The 23,389-nt window shown below is 53.1% G+C and overlaps 1 protein-coding gene across 1 annotated transcript; it reads right to left on the bottom strand.

Annotated features, from left to right (window-relative positions):
- Positions 1-7,031: 7,031 nt before the first annotated feature.
- CSPG5 (chondroitin sulfate proteoglycan 5) lies at positions 7,032-22,092 on the bottom strand. The gene is made up of 5 exons (XM_087825078.1): positions 22,062-22,092; positions 17,484-18,564; positions 14,385-14,573; positions 12,539-12,614; positions 7,032-7,536 (listed from the first exon to the last, which is right to left on the bottom strand). Exons 1-5 carry the CDS (start codon positions 22,090-22,092, stop codon positions 7,375-7,377), a joined length of 1,539 nt encoding a protein of 512 aa, XP_087681204.1. The 3' UTR covers positions 7,032-7,374.
- Between the last annotated feature and the right edge of the window lie 1,297 nt (positions 22,093-23,389).

Raw genomic sequence — 23,389 nt, 5'->3', positions numbered from 1 at the left:
TTCTAAGTGCTCAGAGAGTAGAACTCGGACCAGGAGTGACTCAGGGAGGCAGGGAAGCTCAACAGAAAAATGACCATTTAACAAGAAGGTGTGGGCTCTGGCCGGGAAGCTCAGTTGGTTAGAGCATCGTCTTGATATGCCAAGGCTGCAGGTTTGATCCCCAGTCAGGGCACATATGAGAGTCAACAAATGCATAAATAAGTGAAACAACAAGTCATATTTTCTCTCTCTCTCTCTAAAATAAAATAAAAATCAGTAAGAAGGTGGGAAAGGTGGCAGGAGAATAAAGGGGGGAGAATGGACTTGCTGAAGGAAGTCCCCTGTACTAGGCTCATGATCTTTGGGGATTTTCTAGAGGTGACTTAAGCCACAGCCAGAGGACCAGGACCAGCCAGTAACTAAGTTCTTCCCTGACCTGAGCGTCTCTGAGTCTGACTGACGAAAGGCATGTTGCCTGCCTCCCACAGGCAAGGCCTCTCCTGGTCCTGCCATCGTGCATCTGAAAACTCTTCCCATTTTCCAGGAAGGGTAAACTGAGGCACAGAGCAGAGCAGTCACGACAGTACTTAGCAACCCAGCTTTTCCCCAAAGGGGACCTGCCATCTACTTTGGTTGGCCATGCTCTTGTCTGATTTTTTGTGGGTTTGGCAGGGTCTCTGGGTGTGTGTGACAGTTCTCGCATGGACACATAAACACCAGAGCTTGGTGCTTGGCAGGGCCAGGCAGCCACAGGAGACCAAGGGAGGTCTTCTTTCCTGTGGGAACTCATTTCAGTTGCCAGCAGAGTGAGGATCAGAACTATGTCACTTGGCTTTTTGGTGGTTACTCCTGGCAACCTTGCTTGGCCTTATAGTGACCTTGGGCAGGGACCCAGTCTCCCCAAGGGTTTCTATTTCTCCATCTGTAGAACAAGGGTGAACTTGTGGCCCGGAGAGCTGGCCAGACCAGGAAGCATGCTGTCTTCCTTGAGAGGGTGAAGCAGCAGCCAGAGTAAAGACAAGTGAGAAGCAGGGCCTGCCGCCTCCTGAAAGAGAGGCCCAATTAGAGCAGCGAGCAGTTCCCACCAGAGGCTCTGGCCAACCCTCAAAGCCGGCCGCGTGGGCAGGCAGCAGCAGGCTGTGTGATTAATGATGGCGGCTCGGGCACCCACTGGGCCTGGCCTCAGGAACTTTAAATGAGCGCATGAACTGCCAAGGGGGCAGCAGGCCAGCTCCCTTTCTTCTGCAGGGTAGGCATGGGAGGGAGCCAGTGCCAGAGCACCCAGCAACAAGAGCGCAAATACAAAGGGCCACATTTTTGAGGCCTCCTAGAACCTCTGCACAGGCTTCCCCTAGGGGCCCCAAAGACAGGTGTCACTGGGACTCCACATATGGGTTCACTCCACAGCCTCCCCAAAATGTATGCCAAAGATGGCTCCATCCCATTCCAGGCCCAGGGCCATGGATGCAAACAAGAAACTTTCCCGTTCTCAAAGAACTAGAGTCTACCATCCATCCATCCATCCATCCATCCATCCATCCATCCATCCATCCAACAAAGACTGCCACCACCTACCTACTGTGCCCTGGAGCCACAGTTGTATGAATCTGCTCTCAAAAAAACTATATTCTAAGGAGGTCAGACAGAAAACAAGTAACCCAATAATGAAAAACCAGAGAGGCAACAGAGTGGTATGAGTACTAACCCATAGAATGTACAACACCAAGAGTGAGCCCTGATGTAAACTGTAGACGTTGGGTGGTTATGATGTGTCAGTGCAGGCTACCAATATGTCTTGGTAAAAACTGTACCATTACCATTCTGGTGAGTGATGTTGACAATGGGGGAGGTTATTCATGTGGGGTGGGGCTGAGGGTATATATGGGAACTCTCTGTACCTTCCTTTAAATTTTGTTGTAAACCCAAAACTGCTCTTAAAAATAGTCTTAAAAATAAATTCTGAGTAAAGCAAAACTTAGAGTACATTTTATAGTCTTAATATGGGTGTATTAGAAGAAGGAAGACTGGAAAATAATGAACCAAGCATCCATAAAGAGGTCAGGAAAAAACACAGCAAAATACACCCCCAAAAAGTCAAAGAATGCAAAAACAAAAGTAAAAGCAGGAAATTGTGAAACAGGAAACAAATATACAACAGAGATGGTCAACAAAAAGCCAAGAAGTTGGCTTTTTGAAAGGACTAATACAACCGGTAAGGGTCTTACGTGAAGAAAGAAGATACCCAAAAAACAACATCTGAAATGTAAATGGAGACACAGCTACAGACTCTGCAGATACTAAAATTACAAGAGGGTACTGAAAACACTATTATACCAAAAAATGGATGGTTTAGATGAAATGAACAAAGTTCTAGAAAAATACAACTTATCCAAAGTGACACAAAAATAGAAAACTTCGACAACCCTGTAACTATTAAGGAAGCTAAATCCATAACTAAGAAAATATTCCACAAAGAAAAGGGCAGGCCCAGGTGGCCTCACCGCTGTGTTCTACCAAACACGCAAGGAAGAGAAGATGCGAGAATTACACTCTTCCTGAGACTGTAAGAGGGTATCCTGCCCGGTACCGTTTAGAAGGCTGTCCTAGCCTGGATACAAAACACCTAATAAAGACAGTGTAAGGAAGGAAAGTTACAAGTCAATCTAACTCATGAACATATGTATACGCAAAAAAAAATTAAAAAAATCTAAAAATATATGTTAGCAAATTTAACCTAGCCATGAATTCAAAGGTTAATGCTTCCAACCAAGTTATATTTATTCCAAAATCACAAGATTGGTTTAACATTTGAAAAGTCAATGTAACTTTATGTATTAAGAGAAAAAGAAGAAAAATCACACCATTATCTCAATAGATGCAGAAGAGATTTTTTATAAAATTTAACATCCATTCAAAGTAAAAACTCTTAGCAAACTATGAGTGGAGGAAAACTTTCATAATTTGATCAGGTATCTGCAAAAAGCCTACAGCAAATGCTATTTTAATGATGAAAGGTTGAGGCTTTCTCTTTGAGACTGGGAATGAGTGACACAAGGATGTCTGCTCTAATAATTTGGGAACACAAATTAATATCGCAACTACACGCTGCTACATGGCTAGTGGCTAAAACGGAAAACGTGAGAATATCAAGTGTCGGCGAGATTGTGGAACAAAAGCAACTCTCATCCACTGCTGGTGGGAGTTACTGATACAACCACTTTCGATACTATCTTGTAAAGGTCAAAATAGGCTAAATTCCATCCTAGCAATTCTGCTGCTAGGCACATGCCTCCGAATTGCATGTACCTGTGCACCAGGAGGTTGAACCTTTTGACAGATACATTCTCCTTCGGGCATTGACAGACCCTTGGCCAGAGTACTGCTCGTTCTGGCTGGCCATCTGATCCCTTTGGGCAACTTTGCACGCTTTTTCCCCCGTGAACTTTGGGTAATCTCAAGTTTACACACTCAGGAGACAATATTATGTCTGAGTTTACTTTAGTGGAGTTCTTCATTCTTCCTCAAAGCCATGAGCTCCTGGGCTGAGGGGAGAGCCTCTGCTATAGTTCTCAGCACTGGCCGTGTTCACACACCTCATTGGCTCACTTCACCAAGAAAGCCACCTTTATCCCCTCGCTGGTTCTCACCCTTACCTTTGGGCCTGGAGGGTAGGTTTGTACAGCCCCTTCCACTTCTCAGGATGCTTTCATGTATCTTACCTTGTATGACCTCACGACACTGGGAAGTGAGTCCCACCAAGCAGGGCTTTGGGTCTGCTTTGGTCATGGCTACATCCCTGCTGCCTGGTAGTCCTGTGAAAAGGTAAGGATTGTATCGATGAAGGATCTTAGGTTCAGAGAAATCGGGACTCCTAAATGGAGAGGTCTTCTAGCTCTGAGTCCAACATTTTGTGCTGCATTGCAGAGCACAGTCTAACCTCATTTCTACAACTTGCATGAGAAAGGACAAGGAACTATACATACAGTGTCTACAGTGTGATGTTACATGGAGGAGAGGACACTGAAATTTAGAAGTCCAAGGTATGGGCTCTACTATTGTGGCTGATGCTTTACAGTCCTAAGACCCAGTCTCCAGACTCCGGGGGGGATGTGATGAGAACCCAGATATGAAAGTGTGTTGTAAACAGTGAGGCACGGTTGTGAGTTGAGCTATGTCTTTCCAGAAAGACACATTGAAAGTCCTAACTCCCAAGACCTAATTTGGGAAAAGGGTCTTTATGGTTGTCATCGAGTTAAGATGAGGTCACACTGACTTAGGGTGAGCCTTAAACCCAATAACTGGTGTCCTTATGAGAATGCCTTGTGAAGACAGAAACACAGACACACGCGGAGGTGAGGTGGCCCCGTGAAGGCCGAGGCAGCCACTGGAATGATGTAACCACAAGCCCGAAATGCCGAGGATCTCCGGGCACCACCAGAAGCTGGGAGGAGGCAAGGAAGGGTGCTTCCCTGGATCTCTCAGAGGGAATGGGGCCCTGCTGACACCCTGACTCCAGACTTCCAGCCTCCAGAACTGTGAAAGAATAAGTTTCTGTTGCTTTGAGCCATTCAGTTTGTGGTAATTTGTTTTGGTAGCCCCAGGAAAGTAATACAGATGTGGCCTTTGTGTAAAGAATTTCTTTCTTGCCTGGCTGGGCGTGGCTCAGCAGTTGAGCATCAACCTAGGATCCAGGAGATCAAAGTTAGATTCCTGGTCAGGGCACATGCCCGGGTTGCGGGCTCGATCCCCAGTGGGGGGCATGCAGGAGGCAGCCAATGACTCTCTCATCATTGATGTTTCGATCTCTCTCTCTCCCCCTCTCCCTTCCTCTCTGAAATCAATAAAGATATATTAAAAAAAAAATCTTTCTTCTTTGTATGCTCACCTGTAGACAAGTTTGTTTTTTAAACTGATTTTAGAGAGAGGGGAAGGGAAAGAGAGAGAGAGAAGTACCGGCAACCTAGGTTTATGCCCTGACCGGGAATTGAACCTGCAACCTTTTGGTGTATGGGACGAAGCTCCAACCGAGCCACACAGGCTGGGGCAAGAATATGCCTGTTATAGATAGACAGTTCGACATTGCACGTACCCTTCTCCTAAGTGAAAGGACCCGTCAGTGCTGAAAGGCCCCCAGACAATGGATTTTTCTTCCACGAGGCCAAGTTTTCCCATATTTTCAGTTTGTCTTTTCCTTAGAGAAAAGAACACGGAGCAGGCTATGGAGGGGGTTGGAAAAACCAGACAGAAGGGGTCTGGGGACCATCACCTGAAAGCACCAGGTGCTAAAGGGGGATGTCCCAAGCACTAGGCAGTCACTGTGGGGGAAGGAGAGGGGGAGGGAGCTCACGGTGGAGCTGGAGGTCCCCAGAGAGGAGTCTGGCTGGCCCCGCGGAGCACAATCATCAAGGAGCACCAGCCCTCTGGCAGGAAACAGGCTGGCACAGATAGACATCAATATATCCTATTCCAACACGTCAGCTCCTTCTTTGGGTCAGAGACTCTTGGCAACATCTGCTAACTCTATTCATTAGGCCGGCACCGTCTCCTGTTCCCCTTCCGATCTGGGTTTTCCTATCCCTCCTGCATGTGCTGTGAGGAACAGAGCCAAGGGCTTTGATCTGAATTTCTTAATACTCTTGTGGGAAAATCAAAACAAAACAAAACACAACACAATACTAACAAACCCTTGCGTGTGGATGGGATTTAGAACTCACAAAGTGCTTTCACATGCAATCCCTCTTGACTGGGCCTCCTTGTGAAAGGAGCCAGAGGTGCCTGTCCCTGAAAGCCAGGTCTGTCCCCTGATCCAGAGGGGACAGGGAGTCCTAAGCAGAACCATGCCAACCAACCTCCCCCAAAAGGATAAGAGTCAGGTTGGGAAACCATCATGCACACAGGCCACACGTAACCCAACATCCCAACATGCAGCCCTGTATCCAACAGCAAAGAGCAGACTGAGCTCGTGACACCAGCTGAATGCCACCTGGGCTAGAGTCCCAAGATGAACACAGAGGACTTCTGTTGTCGGTAAATGGGAGACTAGGTGAATTGGACCAGCCCTTCCACTAAAGACAGCCACAAAGCTGTATAAACATCTGAAAAGCATCAGAGAGCTCACAAGATACTGAAGACTTACTAGGCTGACATCCCAGCGAGGACAGGGATCAGGAGCTGAGCCTGTTTGAGGCAATCCAGCCACTTCCTCCCTGGAGGCACTTGCCCACTTGGAAAAGGTGACTAAAAGGATGAGTTGTGTTTCTAAAGTCTTGTAGGGCTGGGTGTGGGTTCGAGTACAGACTGAATGAACTGAATTGTGTGCTTCCAAAAGTCATATGTTGAAGCCCTAACCCCAGTGTGACTATATTGTAGATAGGGCCTATGAGGTTAAATGAGGTCATCAGGGTGGGGCCCTAATCAAATAGGACTGGTGTCCTTATCAGAAGAGAAAGAAATACAGATCTCTCCCTTTCTCTCTTTCTCTCACGAGCACAGAGAAAATGTCACATGAAGACACAGTGAGAAAATTACTACTTGTAAGCAAGAAAGAGGCCTCGCCAGAAACCAACTCTGCTGGCACCTTGACCTTGGACTTTCAGCCTTCAGAGCTGTCAGAGAAAACTTTCTATTGTTTTTTTTTTTAAAAAAAAAAACTTAAAAAAAATTTTTTTTAAGTATATTTTTATTGATTTCAGAGAGAGGAAGGGAGAGGGAGAGAGAGACATCAATGATGAGAGTCACTGATCGGCTGCCTCCTGCACGCCCCCAGCTGGGGATCCAGCCTGCAACCCGGGCATGTGCCCTGACTGGGAATCAAACCAAGATCTCCTGGATCCTAGGTCGATGCTCAACTGCTGAGCCACACGAGCCACACAAAGCTTTCTATTGTTTAAGGCACCCAGCCTGTGGTGGTTTGTTATGGCAGCTGAGCAGACTAATACATAGAGTATTTCTGGGATTTCACACACGTCTAAATATACGCCTTCGCTGAAGACAAGAATTCCACTCACACTTATAAGAGTGGGTAGGGAGTGGACACAACGACATTAGGAAAATGGCTTTTTAAAAAGTTTTATTTCAAGAACTTTTGTCTTCTTACTGGTATTTCAAAAAAAGGTGGGTCAAAGTACAAAAAAAAAGTCAGTTGAATGACAGCACAGGTTTAGAAATCACAGCGGCAGAAGCAATGTACAGACGGCACAGACAGACGATCCAATGTACCCGACTGTTCGGTTCTTTGCTTATTTTGTGTTCTCCCCTCCTGTACAAATACACCGAAGCATGCCATGAGACCAGAGAAAGAAAAGAGCTTAACAAATGGTTACGAGCGACAGACTCTGCATGAGGAGCGATGTTTCTCCCCCCGCCCACCCCCATCTCCTCTCTTCTTGCTTTGCTTTAGGTCAAGTTATTCTGAAGACAGTTGGCCTCCAAGTCAGCTGGGTCGCCTCTGCCACCCTCCAGCTTGGGCGACATGGAGTTCTGGATGTTAAATGACTCCTCCTCTTTCAGGCAGGACTTGAGAACCTCCTGGATTTTGTGGGGAGCGCTAGGATCATCCTGGAAGAGAAAAGGCGAGGGAGGGACAGGAAGGAGCTGGTGGGGGGGAGGGACCAGGTGACCAGCTCGGGCTTGTCTACCTGGAGGAAAGGAAGAGAGCTCGGCGACCTGAATGTATCAAACTGACTCATTAGCAGCTACTTTTTGGGAAAGTCGTCTTCAAAGACACTGGCCAGAGGTAGATGAAAACTTTACATGTATAATGTAGGCCAGTCCTGGGTCTTCTCTTTGACAAGGCCCATGGGAAGAATCATGACTTTTAATACCTGGCCTGTGGGTGAGCTCTGCTTGGCCTGCCGGCCCTGCCACCCTCTTGCCTTCTGCTCTCACAGTGAGGTCTTGGTCAGGGACGGGGCTTGTCAGCGTAGACAGTGGCGCGCACACAGGACTACGGTCAGGCGCAGAGCTGCTCCTCGCAAAGCTGGGTCCCCCTCCCCGTGGCAAACACAAGTCCTCTATCTAGAGTCCAGAGATGTGTGAGCTTCTTGCCCTCAGAAGTTTATCTACCAGAAGACGCTAATTTACAAGGTGTTTCCTCAGTCCAAGCCCAATGAGTCCCGCTGCCTCGATGGGCTGCCCTTCTTTGCATCAGATGCCCCCGTGCTGCTGGCTCACTCCCCATGTCTGACGTGCACTGTGCCCTCCCGCGTACCCACGTTGCCTGCAGCCCTCCAACAAGCTCCTGAGGGGGAGCTGAACGCGCCTGTTGAAGGTTAGCAGGAAACAGGCACCAGGACAGTCCAACCCCATACTCTGGTATTCAGAGAACTCCCGCCTTCCCAATACTCTTTTCCTCCAAGACCACCTGAGGGGGTCACACCCAGTGCCTCATACTTGTTGGGTCTCAATTCTTTCTCAGGTGCCCCAAACAGTTATTGTCAGTGCTCAATATTCTGCTGATCAAAGAGGTTGAGTAACCCACCCCGGCAGGTCACGCGTGGCAGGAAGGGCAGGGGATGTCCCTAACTCATCGGCTAGCTCAGACCCTTCCTGCTTTAACCCCCTTCTGAGACTCAAGGCAATCATGACGCTGAAGGACCGGGGCTTTCTCCATAAAACTGCTGAGCTCCTGTCCACTCTGCCTGCCACTGAGTCTGACCCATAACAGCATGAAGTCGGGGCACCGGGTGCTTGGAAAGGAAGCGGGGAAAGGCTCTGGGCTTGAACAGTAGCTGCGGGTGCTCAGAAGTACTGGGCACATGGAAACCACGGTCATGGCCCCCACTCCCTGACTCACTAGCACTTTCCAGACCAGCTTGAAGAGAGCAATTTAACTGCTTCAAAGGCCTCAGGAGTGATTTACAGACAATGGGGGACACATGTTCCCCATTTCCAATGAGACAAGAACAAGAGGAAATGGTCTCCATACAGGACAGAGCCAGGTTTCAGTTGTGCCCGGCACCCACGGGCGCCTCACATTCGCCATCGCTACCCAGAGAGGTGCAGAGAAACTTTTCAGTGACATAAATCTCTATGTGCTAGGAAGGAAAGATCTCCATGATATACTGAGCATAGTATGCAATCACGCACATACGCAGGGTTTACGGAGAGGGAAGTGTGATGAGGGGGAGCTGCACCTCTTTTGGGTACTTCTGTATTGTTTGGGGAGAGACGCTGTGCATGGGAGCTTGAGAGTTAGACTATTGAAGATCCTGGGTAGAATGAACTTTGGATCTCAGCAAAACTTGGAACATGATAGGACGGCCTATACTCACTTACAAGGATGGAACACGCTTTCCTGATTTTTAAGATAACCTCACCCCCTGCGTGCCCCCCTCTCCCTACCACATTATACACTCCCTCGGCAGAAGGCCCATCTGCCTTTGGTGTGGCGGAGTCCCTCATCACAAGGGAGCTGGACCTTTGTCTGGCGTAAGTCCTGGGCACCTGGGCACTATGGTGCACCCCACACTCCCGGCACTCCCGGCCATATGGGTTTCTTTCAGCTGTGCGGCAGTGTGGGCACAGCCCAGACCCCTACTTGTCCACAGACAAACCTCTATCAGGAGGGGCGAGCAGTGAGCACTTCACCAAAGACACGGGGAAAACCATCTGGGAAGTGAGAAAGATTTAAATGGGAGCAAATCCTAGAAGGGCTGTCCAGTCAGGAGGACCAAGGTACATCCATGATGTTCTGCAGAGAGCCCAGCTGGGAGACCCAGCAGGCAGCTCGCAGGGCTCAGGCAGTTTGCCCGTGGATTTCAGGTGACTTCATTCATGCTGTGCACCTGGACAGTGTCCAGCTTCCTACACTCGCCATGCCCCCTGGGACACCGCAAACCTCCACAGCAGGTGGTTCCCTTTCTTCCTGAGGATCCTTCCGAGGCTGGCTGCCCAGCTACACAAAGGACTCCCACACACACTCAGCCTCTGGCTGCCGCACACCAGCCCAGGGGGGGCCAGGCCAGGAGCAGCACCAGGTGATGCCAGCAGCAGGGGGAAGGGAAGTGCCACTGACACAGAAACCAGCAGTTGACCCTTCCCCCACCACAGACCTGAGGCAGCTCTTCTTGGTTTGTAATCTTTTCAGAGCTTGGACTGTAGATTATTGAACCTGGGTAGGAAAATGACCCACTCAATCTACCTTTCTTATGTAAAAGAAATAACCTCCCTATTAAGATGAATAGCACTCTCCAAAATTTTAGGAGACACCAATACCAACAAGGAAATTTGGGGGGTGGAGGGAGAGGGGAGGGGAGAGACTCAGTGTAGACTTGACCTGGGTGCCCCTTGGTTCGCCTCCCGCTCACCTGGAGGTTTCCCCCCCTTCAGCCTGCTGCTGGCTCACCTGTAAGCAATCAACCACCTCAACTGTCCATGCCTACACATCTTGACCATGACCAAGTCTGACTTTTTGGGCTAGGTGGAGAGAATCAGAGATGGAGGTAGAAAACCTGCTAGGGCACTCCCTGCTGGACAGGAGAGTCTTCCCCTCACAAGCTCAGAGCTTTGGCCCAGACGACAGGATGTCTCCTGGGGCATAAGCTAAAAGATGGATACCAGGTGGAAACGACCCTAAAGACCCAAGAACAGCCAGAATCCCAAAGCCTCATCCTGTCACTTCCCCGAGGGATGCCCCGAGTGCCACCCAGACTACCCCATGGCCCTGCTCAGGCACCGTCTGTTCACCACGGCTGACCACCGCCTTCTCCACTCCGTTTCCCACTTGCCATGTTCTGAACTCGAGGTCAGTGGCAGCTTTCATGGACGAATGCCTTGCTTTCCAGAAAGCTGGGTCAGCCAAGAAGAACTGGAAACCTCTATATTGGCTCATGTAACCAAGGCCTCCAAGAGGAGCTACTTCCTTCCCTCCCCTCTGGGAGGAGGAAAGGGGCCTGCACCTGGGGTTCCAGAAATGCATGAGTCAGAACCTTTCCCAAGGGCCCTTGCACTCTGTGGACAATGAAGACCCTGACCGCTGGAGCCACCATCCAGGTCAGACCTGCCGCCCCACATGTACCAGATGGCAGATCAGACTGTGGAACTGAGACCGTGCGGTCGGCCATTGGTCACTAGCGTCCCATAGGTGACAGCTGAATGTGTGTTACTGCAAGGGGCAGGGTAAGGCAGGAATGGAGTGTACTGAGATGAGCAAGGTTCTGGCTCATGGTGCCTACATCGTTGTGGGTTAATTAATGTGGCTTCAATCTTAAAGGTCATAGGACATCCTGTTTCCTTGGTTACTATGTCCATCTTGAGCTTACTCATACCTTGGTGTAGACCAAGTAATAGAATATCTGTTCCCTCTCTACCCTTTATATCAAAAACTTTTAAATATTATCCTAAATTAACGTCTTTCATTTCTTATTTAAATTAATCCCTTTGCTCTTCCTCCATCAGGCCACGCCTTTTCTTTTCTGGGTTTGGTGACCAAAGTCTCATTTACTCTCTCTTTCCCTGTCTGGGGCGACCCTTTCCCCATCTATAGAAAGGAGACAATGCCTAGATCTGTGCCGTCCAATACGGTGGCACTAGCCCCATCCTGAGAGCTCCACAGCCACGGCTACCTCGTGGCTGCTGTGGTGGACGGTGCAAAGCGCTTCCAGAACGTGTTTCCACCTCCCAGTAAGTTCCCGTGGGCAGCACTGGCCTCAACTGAGAAGGCCCCAGTGGGCGCTGATACTCTGTGGTCCATTATTTTAAAGAACTTTAGACTTTCCTCTTACACGCCATTGTTTCCACCTGAAGAGTCCTGGTCTAGCTCCCTCGTGTACGTACTGACGCGTTTTCCTTGTGGTATGGAGCCTGTGTCACGTGCAGAATTCCTGGGTTTGGGTGTGATTTGGGGTTTGGGTGGTCTCTGTTTTCCTTCTGAAACTGTCACTGACAGTACCCAGTGTTTTACTGGCCAGTCTGGACCAGACAACACCGTAGGTCAGGGTCTTTAGAAAAGGGTCTGCAGGGACCTTTTATTGGGCTTCAACTGGTATTCATGAGTCCACCGCCTGAAAACAGGACTAACCCGTCTTACGGCTTCACCAGTGTTCTGTGCTCCCCTCAGCCCTAACAAGTGTACTGAAGTCTGCCAGTGCGTAGGGTCTTCAAGCTGTGTCAACACTGTTTCCCCAGCCATCCCAAAGAGCAGCCACTCTTGGCTTCAATGACCACTAGGAAATTCCACAGCAATCAAAGCAGAGCCTTTCTCCTTAATATAAAGAGTGGGGAGACTGAAATCAGACTTCTAAAGTCTAGATGAAGCTGCAACCTTGAGTCATCGTAGAAAAAGATCTTCTGCACTACCCACAGCTCCGCTTGTCAAGGAAGTGATACCCCATCCAGGCATCCTTCCCACGTCCCCCGCCCCAACCGTCTGCCCTAAACTGATCCCAGAGCTCTGAGTGGCGGCTCCGCACTCGGAAACAGACCACAGGCACAGGCAGGGTATGCGGCATGCACAGGGGCAGACGCAGAAGACGAGTTACCTGGCGGATAACATTATCATAGTGAGCCAAGGCACGGGCATGGGGGAGGAGGTACGGGGAGTGTCGCAAAGTTTCCTTACGTTTGGGTGAGAGCCCTCGGCAATGGTGGAAAGGGAGAAGTTGTCGTTGTGGAGTTCAGATGGGGTCCGGAATTTGCTGGTTGGGACAGAAGAGAGAAAAGAAAATGTAAGTGAAATGAGCATGGCAAACTCCAACAAAAGCTTCATGGGTCAAACGCTATACCTCATCAAAAGTCATGGACTATAATAAGATGTGCCACTATATTTGAGGTACCACTAAGGAAAAACTTCTACCACTTAAACCAGGATCCCATGCTTTCTTATCTCCTAGTGTTTCTATTACATACTTGAAGTAGCTCATTTAGATGTTAGATAAAGAACTGACAACACTACAAACAGCTATGACCACGTTCGTGTATGCCAGGCAATTACAACTACATCATGACTACCATCTGGCCAACCGTGATTATAAGATGCCAGCAATTGTAAGACAATCCAATTTCAGAGATGTTAATATGTGAAAAAAACCACACCTGTGTATCTTAGAATTAATAAACTGCGGCAGTATCTGCAGTGCACTGGGCACGTGTAGCATAATCAGAGCAGCGGACAGGCTTGGAAAGAAAGAAGGCATGCGGAGGGAACCAGAGAGGCGGCATCTGAGCTGAAGGGGTGCGGGAGCCATGCCCTGTGCAAAACACACAGCCAGCTAAAGGGGGAAGGCCTATAACGAAGCTCCATCCCTGGTCACAGTTCCTGTTTCTCCACAACCAGGGCAGTTAGCTGCTCCTTCCTCTCCCCCATCCTCAGCAGCAGCTGTCCTGATAGGTGGTCCCTCCCGCTCCCCACACCCCTTTGGCGTGAGCCTGAGGAGCCCAGGGTCCTGGCTTGTGATCACATGCACAGACACGCCCCGCCTCAGTGCACAGGCACAATGGAGAGGCCCCTGCGGCCCCAGGACAGTTAGCTGGAAGGCTGCAGGATTGCAGGAGTCTACACACTGCACGTGGTTACCCAGCAAAGGAGCAACAGATGGCGTTCTGCCCTTTTCCCAGGACCCAGGGAAAGGCCTTCAGTCACATTCTCTGGAGGGAGTCTCAGGTCAAGGGGAAGGGATTAGTGGGGCAAAAGGTTGAAAGGGAGGTGGGCACAGTTCTGCATAAATTGTCTCTTGGGCCCCAAGAAAGCTGAGCTCCAATCTCCTCTTTTTGTGGCTCTCATGACACCTCTGATGGTTCTTTACTTTGCTCAGTGATAAGAGTGACTGTCTCACAGTTTGCAAGGTCACACGAGAGTGTCCAAGGCATGCACTTGAAGGTAAATGCATGTTGATTTTCAAACGCATGCGGCGGTTCCCCTCTGCTAAGAGCTGAAATGAGACTCTATCCCCAAGTGGCCCTTAAAATCCCCAGTAGAGGAAGTTAGGCCTAGGCCCCTCAGCTCCCCAAATTCTACTTAGGGGAGGTAAAGAGGATTTCCTGAAGTTCTTGGCACTTCTGTCTGGATCCAGGGTTGGTGAGCTTCAAAAAGCCACGCCCTGCGGTGCACTCAGATTGGAGGCAGCTGGAGCTATTTCATGCAGCAGTGCAGTCAGGTGGGGGCGGGGACTGAGCACAGAGCTGGGGGTTGCTTACGCTGGATGCCTTTCCTTTAAGTACCCCCTATCCGGGGTGGGGGTGGGGAATGGTGCTGGACAGCTGCAGTGTGCCACCCGGGCTTGGCCTTTGCCGCAATTCCAGCACATTCTCTGTAGGAATGGATATGCTCAGGTGAATCTTTGGTATGAAAAACACGACTAGGGATGGAAAGCTGGGGCCAGAAACCCTCGGGAGGACATCCTGGGTAGGGTGGAGGGGTGCAGCCACAGGGCCGTGGCGTTGGGTGGGGCTGGTTGGCTCAGACTCACTGGGTCCTGCGCAGCTTGGTGTTCTCCGTCTTGAGCAGATAGAGCTTCTTGGCAAAGAACACGGTCATCATGAAGAGCAGGAGCAGCACAAGGGCGGCCGAGCCGACGGCCACACACATCACCTGGAAGTCGGTGATGATGGACTCGCAGCGCGTCCCCTTGTGCCAGATGTAGTCCTGTGTGTTGCACCTGCAGTAGCAACAGGGCGAGACGAGGGCGGTGGGCAGGCAGCCCTGGTCACAGTGAGGGCCTGGTCCCTGATCCCAGCACTTACTTCAATTCCTGTTCCTAGGACCATCTCAGGAGCTGTGATGCCCCCACTCTGAGAAGACCCTATAGCTGATATTCTTGGCCCGTCTTTATAACCACCCAGCAGCGGGTCCAGGCAGCTCTGAGGTCCATGACATAAAGGTAACCAGGGCGCCGAGAAACTGAGTGAACCAGTCATTCGCATGACTGTGAAGTGGCCAAGAAGGGACAGGAGCCCTGCTCGCAGCCTCAATGAGGACAATCACAGGATTCTCTCAGCCCCCCCTTCAAGGCCCCCCCAAGGCCTGGGCTCTGGATGAAAGAAGATGAAAAAAACAAGCCAGATAGGAGCTATGGCTACAAAGTAGTAGGACCCGCCCTCTACATGAGAACCTATCCTGTTGTTTTGCAGCCCCATCTAGTTCACTGGCTCACCAGACACTGACAAGCACAAAGATGAATGTATAGTTTTCTATCTCTGCAGCCCCCAAGGTTCTGCCCCTAAAGCTTCCCATCCTATCACCATGAGAACTGTCATGAAGCCATAGTGAGAATCAAGCCTCTGGGTGGGTTTTAGTCCTTTTGTTGAGTGACTTTCTCTTGCCCTTGGGGACATTCCCAGGCTCCAACTCTTCCAATGACATTGCTGTTTCCATGGGAACCAGGCTGCTTCAAAGAGGAAAGATGTGGAAGGATACAGAGGCAGGCAAAGGAGGGAGGACATGAACCTTAGGGTGAATGACAGAGAAGAAAAAGGAGACCTGGCTACTCCACATCCAGAACAGGGAGGGGAGACATGGCTAACGAGAGACCCCTTCTTTCCCCACTGACCCTCTGCAGTCATGGGAGGCTCTCTGTACGATGGTGGGGAAAGTAGATCACTCCAACCCACTGTTCTAGAGAAGTCCTGCCACAGCTCTGATCGTTCCTCTGCAGCGGGTCAGGGTGACAGAGACAAAGGCACGCTGCAGTCTGCAACTACAGGCTCAGCAGTCTCCTGTGAGTGGAATGCAAAGCAGTTTCCGAGCCACAGCCAGCCCGGGTGTACACAGCCCAAGGAGGAATTTCTGGGTGGGAAGCTGAGCAAGGGAACTGGGGCCCCTGCTGAGGCAGGACCCACGGGGGATCCGTGGCCACACAGCCATGCAGCTCAGTGAAGAGGATAGGCTTACCCTTCCACTGGGGAATCCTGAGAGCTCCAGGAGGTTCTGGGAACTCTTCAAGCTCTCCAGAGGTAACAAGGGCTCCCAATTTTATACTCTGATGGGGAGCTTACTTTGAAGTGAAAACTCAGACCTCCAATAGGATGAAAGATAATAACATAATGATTTTGCACAGAGAGCCATATCTCCCAGGCTAAATTCATCACTATATTCTCCCTGATAAAGTTTAAGTATATATATATATATATATATGTTAATTGATTTCAGAGAGAGGAGGGAGAGGGAGAGAGAGAAACATCAATGAGAGTCATTGATCGGCTGCCTCCCACACGCCCCCTGCTGGGGATGGAGCCCACAAACTGGGCATGTGCCCTGACACCAAATCAAACCTCCATCTCCTGGATCCTAGGTCGATACTCAACTGCTGAGCATTGCTGTCCGGGCCCCAGGGCAAAATCACAGGCTTTCCCCACATTTCTGGTAGCCCTTAACCAACTGCAAGGTCTTCTCCCCATTATTTTTTTTATCACAGTTAACTCCTTTTGGCAATGGTTGGATAACTCCAGTCAGAACTGTGCGGATACATCCTGTATGAGTGGCCCCAAGTCACGATCATTTATAGGCAACAACTTCGTAGGAAGGAAGTGGAAGTCAAGTTTTAACGCCAAAGCACAAGATTCATGCTTTCTACGTTATTCTTCTGTAACAGCAAGACCTACAGGGTTCTAATTCTTCACACACCTCCAAAAAGACCAAGAAAAAGAAACATTGGGAATGACACTTAAAAAAGACATCCAGGTTACAAAAACGCTCCTCCTCGGACCAAGAGAAACAAGTCGCAGAGGAATCTGAGGTTCTACTCCACTTCCAGGGCCTGGAAAGGGCGAAGACGAGCAAAGCACCCACACCAGCCCCGACTTGTGATTCATCCAGAATAAGCCGGTGGGTTGTCCAGCAGGTTACCCACCTCACTGGGAGGGTAGGTGTACGAGTAATTACTGATGAGCACGGGACAGTAGTACAGACAATGTCCTTAGGGACACTGGATTCTCTGTGTCCTTAAAACATTCTGGACTGAGTGTTCCAAGAAGACCAAAATCAAAGTGGAAGGGGAGAAGCCACTACCCAAAGTTAAGAAACCCCACCACCTCTGCTCCACCTGGTAAGACTCTCTGCTTGACCTGACCTATTTAGGGGGCTGCCCTCTGTCTAGGTCTGCTCCCCATGAGTAGATCTGACCTGACATCCCTACCCTGCAGGGAAACAAGCCCTCCTCCTGCCACACACGTGGCTCAGGGGGAGTGCTCAGCAGCGATCTTTCATCCAGGGTAGGTTTATGGGCCTCCTCTCTTTGCCAATGTAGACAGAATTCCCCAACAACAACAAAAAAATCCCTCAAGCCAGCAAAAGGGCCCCCCATTCCGTAGCCCTCCATTCTGCCTTTATCGTTTAGTGGCTGAAGTAACAAACACGACACTTAGAGGAAATGCACAATCTTATTTTTTCTGAGGACCCTCTCCTAGTGAACGAGGTCACAGGCATTGGGGGAGGGGACACCTAGGAAGACACAAGCTCCTGGAGGCTGTGCGTGTCACACAGCGCCCCCTGTTGAGCCGGCCTCAACCCCCCCGCCCCCCGTGGGGAGCTCTCCTGCGAGCTCCCGCGCACCCACTCGCCGCGCCCTTACCTGCAGAAGGCCCCCATGTTCTCCACCAGGTAGCACTGGCCGCCGTTGTGACAGTAGCTCGGGAAGAGGTCGCACACGGAGCGGCAGGAGCTGTTGTGCCGCACAAACCCGCTGCGGCACGCGGTGCCGTTCTCGCCCGGCTCCCCCGGGCGGGGCCTGAGGGCGATGCTGCCGCCCGGGGCCACCCCCAGAGTGTGCTGCGGGGGCACAGCGTGCCACCAGCTGGTGGGCCGGCCCCCGGGGCCCAGGCCGGGCCTCGCGGTGGGCGCCGGGAGGTCGCTCTCCAGGGCGCCCCCTAGCGCCGCCTCCTCGCCGCCCTCCTCCCCCTCCTCCTCCTCCAGGTCGTCGTAGAAGGACGTGGTGGGGTAGAAGTCAGACTCGTCGAAGGGCGTGAAGTCGTCGTACAGGTCCAGCAGGCTCCAGGAAGGGGTCTCGCCGCCGTTGTCCGGGCGCTGCTCCACCGCTCCCGGCGACTCCGGGAAGCTGCCCAGCTCGGCGCCACGGCCCTCGCCGTCCAGTCCTTCGAAGTAGTCGATGTCCATGATGTCCGACGCCGGCTGAAGCTCCAGGGTGCCCTGGAAGGGGTACGTGGGCTCCGGCCCATGAGGGTCGGGCGTGCTGCCCCCCAGGTTGAGCCAGACCTGCACGGGGCTCTCCTTGGGCAGCGCGGGGCCCGGGCTCGGCTCGGGGTCGGCGGTGGGGGAGGGCGGTCCGCTGGCCTCTGCCGCCTCAGGGGTGACGGGGGGCCTCCGCGACGGCCCCGGGGCCTCGTCAGGAGCCGCGAGCGTGGCCGCCAGGGCCTGCGCGTCCCCGCTGCCCGCCTCTGCAGTCACTCCGCCGGGGCCCGGGCTGTCGGCCTCCAGCCAGGCGGCGCCCGTCACGGCTGCCGACGCCTCCAGCGCGTCCTCCGGCCCGGCCCCGGGGCCCAGCACCGCCCGCGGGCCGGCGGGCGCGGTCCACGAAGTCTCCTCCTCCCCGGCTGTGGGGCCGGCCTTCTCGCGTGTGCGGTTGGCACGCGGCTCCCACGAGGCGGCGATGCTCAGGCTCTCGTCCGCCTCGACGGCGCTGCCCGCCTCACGCGCTGCGGGCCAGGGGGACGGGCACCGGGCGTCAGGTGCGGCCTCCCGCCACCTTTCCTGAGGCCACGCCCACTGTTAAGCTCCGCCCCAAGCCGGGTTCGCCCCGCCCCCGCCTCCCGGCTCAGGCCACACCCCTCGCGCGTGAGGCCCCGCCCCCTACAGGACCCGCGGTCTAGCCGGGAGGCCCCGCGCCGCAGAGTCGGTCTCACCCTCGCGGCCACACGGCACCGCGAGGCACCGCCCCGAACTCGCACCCTTAGGGCCCCGCCCCACCCCAGGCCCCGCCCGGAACTCGCAGCCTCCTGCCCCCTGTCACCTCCAAGTCCCGCGCCCAAGTCTCCCCGTCAGGCCCGCGCGCCCCTCCCCCCCCTCCAGCGCCTCGGTCAGCACACCGCGGCCCGGGCCGCCCCCCACCGTGCGGCTCCCCTAAGGCCCCCGCCTCTCCGCGCACCCCTTCCCCCTCTCGGGCTGCGGGCGAGGCGCTGCCCCGCCCCCTTGCCTCCAGCTCGGGGCACCGCCTGCACCCGAAGCCAGCGGGACCTCGGCTCAGGGTGGAGGGGCGAGGGCCGCGGGGGTCCCCGGGGCAGTCGGTACCTACCCGGCGCGGCCCCGGCGACAAGAACCAGCGTGGCCCCCAGAAGCAGCAGCAGCGGCGGCGGCCCCCGGCCCGGGCCCCCGCCCCCAGCTCGGCCCATGGCGCGGCGCCCCGAACGCCGTCCACGGTGTGCCCGGCTCGCTGCGCCCTCGGCTCGCCGGCCGCCGCGCTTCCCGCCCGTGCTGCGGCCGTCTCAGCCCCCGGTGGGCAGCGCGAGGAGCCGCATGCCGCCGCCGCCGTCCCCGCGCGCCGCGCCTCCCAGCCTCCCGCGCCGCGGCTGCCGAGCTCGGCGCCGCCCCCGCCCCGCCCGCCGCTCCCGCCCCGCCGCACGTAGCTCTGACGCCGGCCCTGCTCAGGCCGCCTGCGGGAGGGACGGACAGACCCCCGGCTCGGGACGCCGAGACAAACGGACGCGGAGTGGCGAGGCGGCGAGGCGCACAGCGCCGCGCGCGGCGTCAGCCGACAGGTGCACGGGGGGCGGCCTGCGGGGCGGGGTCGCGGCCCCGCCTCTCCGGGGAGAGCTGGCACGGGACCCCCACCCGCGAGGAACCCACCCGCCGCGCGGCGCGCACGGAGGCGGGGGCCCAGACACCCGCAGACTTGGGCGGGGCTCCGGAGGGCCGCAGGGGGCGGAAGCCCGAGCCCGCGCCACGGCAGAGAGCCGAACCCGCGGCGCAGAGAGCCTCTCGGTTTTCTGCGCCAACCGCGTGTTCCGGGCGGGGAAGGGTCTCGGGGAGACCTCCGGGTCCCCACGAGGGCCGGGCGGGCGCTGGCAGCGCCAGGCGAGGGGCGAAGCCGACGGCCCAGGCTCTAATCGGATCAGACCTAATCCATCGCGGCCACAGCGCAGACCGCGCTCAGCGGGGCCCGCCGGAATGCGCCCCGGAGGCCGGGGAAGACCTTCCCGGCACTGTGGCCACCTCGCCGCCCTCCTGGCCGCCTCCTGGCAACCCGGGGAGCGGCCTTTAATCCTGGTCCATTCCTCCTCCCTCTCAGCATACGTCGCCCCCCGTGTCCCCGGCCTCCGAAGCTCAGGTTGCTGGGTGGCCCCAGGCGGCCTCGATCGCAGCCTGGGGACAGGCGGACGCCGGGACAGGCGTTAGAGCAGCCTGAGGGCGCGTCTGGAGCTCACCGTGGGGCCTCCAGGACCACTCGTCCCCAGAGCCCTGCTTGGTCGGGGGTCGCAGCTTGGCCACCTAGTTTATCCCCCAAATCGAACGTCAACCTGATGTTATTGACTCAAATGGTGACATTTGGGGTCACAGCCCGAGATGTGGCAACTCTTGAGAGCCTCCCATTTCTGACCCTAGGGAACCACACAGGTGACTAGGATGGAGATTCAGTGTCTCTGGCTGGCATTGCCTTGGCGCAAAGCCCGATTCTCTCACTGGAACTACTGCTGCAGCCTATTTGCTCTGCCTGGTGTTTCCTCCTCTCCAGGTCTGCCTGGCAAACTCCTTAACCCAGAAAGCTGTTTCTAGCACCTTCCCCTCCGTGAAGCCTTCTTCACCTGCTCCAAGGAGTAAAGACACTTTCGCCCCGATCTCATTGGCGGGGACTTGAGCGCACAGCGCCAGGCAGAAGGAGGCTTCCTAAGGCCCCGAGGAGGCATAAAGGAACGAACGACAACCATCTACTCTCACCCCAGAACCATGGATCTGGAGCTTCCTGCAGACTTTCTTATATATTTTTTTAATTTAAAAAAATTTTTGAATTTATTGGGGTGAAGTTAATAAAATTATATAGTTTTCAGGTGTACAATTCTGCATCATCTGTATATTTTGTTCACTACCCAAAGTTGTCTCCTCCCCCCCTTTACTCTCGTCTGCCTCCCCCACTCCCCTTTCCCTCTGGTGATCATCATGTTGTCTATGAGGTTTTTCTTTAATCTGTTCACTTTTTTCACCCAGCCCCTCAACCCCTTCCCCTTTAACAGCTGTAAGTCTGTTTCTGTATGAGTCTATTTTATTTTTTTCATTAGATTCCACATATAAGTGATATCATATGGTATTTGTCTTTCTCTGGTTTCGTGCAGCCTCTGGGGACAGTAAATACCAGATTGCAACAACCTTCTCTGAGCAGAAGGCTGGGTAGGGCTTTGCACTTGCCTATTGGCCACAGGCACCCTCCAACCCCTTCTCTGCTTCCCTGGTCTGTAGCTTCTCTGTTTTCTTGACTCGGGTGGTGGTGGCCAGAGTTGAGGATCAGTGAACAAGCCTCCCTCCCTCCTTCCTGAGGCCATTCTGTGTGGGAACAAGGCCTCATGGATGGGTCCTTTGAAGTCTGGGGCATGACAACCACTCCTGTGTTTTTTACAAATGTCTGGATGGGGTCCCTTTTCCCACACCTTTAAAACTCTTACCTACTCCAGCTCCTCATTTCAATAATTTTGTTAAAGAAATTCACTTTTTGAATTAAGTAAAATAAGCAAGCATATGGTATAAAATATGAAATGGCTCCTTCCTGAACCACCTTCCCTCCCCTGGAGACAAATTCTGCTACAACTTTCATTTGGGAGATTTTAAATCAACCATCGCATTCAGTTCCATTCTGAATGGAACTAGCAGGTCCCGCCAGCAGCTTCAGAGGAGTTCAGCGCACCTGGCTGGGCGACACTGCCAGAAGATGGATGCAAGCTGGTGCAGGCAGCGATGGGAAGAGTGGGTTTTGGCAACAGATGTGTGTGACCTTAGGAAAGTTAGCGACCCAAGTCTTATGTGAAAGTGGTAACCATACAGTATCAAGTGAATGTAATACCCTTTCTGGGCGCAAGGGCTAGGGTAGGCTAGAGAAGGGGAGGTAAGATACAGGAACTGGAGCACGCTCAAGTCTCGTGCATTTGGGCATCAGGGATGCTTTGTGAGGCAATGGCTCTGCAGGCCTGAGGTTAGTGGGTTTGACAACCTGCCAAGGCAGGCACCAGGGCCATTGCCATGGCTACAGCCAGCTTCCCTGTGCATAGAAAGCCCCTGGCTTCACCAGGAATGCTGTCCAGGGCCGGGGCTGCTCCAGTTGCCATGGCTGGGACACACTGCAGTCCGCACAGGAAGCAGCATGGTTCCTGGCTCTAAGTCCTCAGGCATAACCACTGACATCTTTGTGAATTTTTCATTTTCTTGTGGTCTAATTTGTCTGGTTCTTTGTAACCATACTATGAACATCTCACCGGTCATTTTACACACTTGCAAATGGGCACGGAGATCATGCTATTGTGGTAAGGCCAGGGCTGAGACCTTGATTTCAAACCTTTTCATTCTGGCGTCTTAATTTCCGAAGAGGCATCAGGATGCAGAGGTATGGCCTCACTTGGCAGAATGCAAGTCCTGCCTCTCCCTCCAACCTGCCACTTCCACTTGGGCATTTAAGAGTTAATGCTATGGTACAACAGGGTACAACACAGCAACAAGTTCAGGCTGTTGTCCTAGATCAAAGGGACATCTAGAATGGCCTCTCGTGGCAGTGTGCTGGGTAGAGATGCCTGGTTCTGGGCTGCAGGGCAGTGGGCCCTGACTGTTTTGGTGATGGGCTGCTGGGAACAAGCCTTCTTGAACCATTTACAGGAAGAGCCAAGGGCCAGGATCCTGAGTTCTCTGTGCTGACCACTACCCCCCTGCTGCAGGCAACTCTGGATTCTGAACTGCACAAGTGCTCTCATCCTCAAGGACATCCCAACTTGGAGATCATCATTTTGTCCCAGGAGCGTTCTACAAGATTGCAAAGGCCCGATTTCCATTACCCCAAAATCAAGTCAAGCTGGGAGAAAGCCACACACAGTACAAGTCAACAGAGAGCTTCTGATGTGGAGCAACTAGGCTTGTCCGCAGAAGAGTCCTGCTGCCCCAGCAGGCAACCTAAGTGTTTTTCCAGAACCCTGTAGCTACTGCAGACTAAACAGACAAGGAATGACAGTCAATTTGGACGGCCATGGGAAATCTGTCAGGGCCAAACCAGCCACAAAAACCAAAAGCCCTGTGCAAAGGGGCTATAACCATCTAAGAGCCCTGTTGCTTCCTAACTCCTCCTAGACTATCTGGCAGTGAGGGCACTTTAGGTGGTAGAACCAAAGAACCAGAGTGGGAGGCATTTGCTTTCTTATCTGTTGCCTGAGATGGTGGTCACCATAGGATATTAACCACAGCTATTTTGCTGAGGCCTGCAGACGCCCTATCTAAGGGTAGGTGGTGGTGAGGTGCTGCCAGAAATCAGTGCCTGGCTGCTCTCCATGGGTTTCA

The sequence above is a fragment of the Miniopterus natalensis genome, chromosome 15 (assembly GCF_054644295.1).
Source record: "Miniopterus natalensis isolate mMinNat1 chromosome 15, mMinNat1.hap1, whole genome shotgun sequence".
NCBI classification, from domain to species: Eukaryota; Metazoa; Chordata; class Mammalia; order Chiroptera; family Miniopteridae; genus Miniopterus; species Miniopterus natalensis.
Note: the sequence above shows the minus strand (reverse complement) of the source record. Positions and strands in the feature narration are given on the sequence as shown.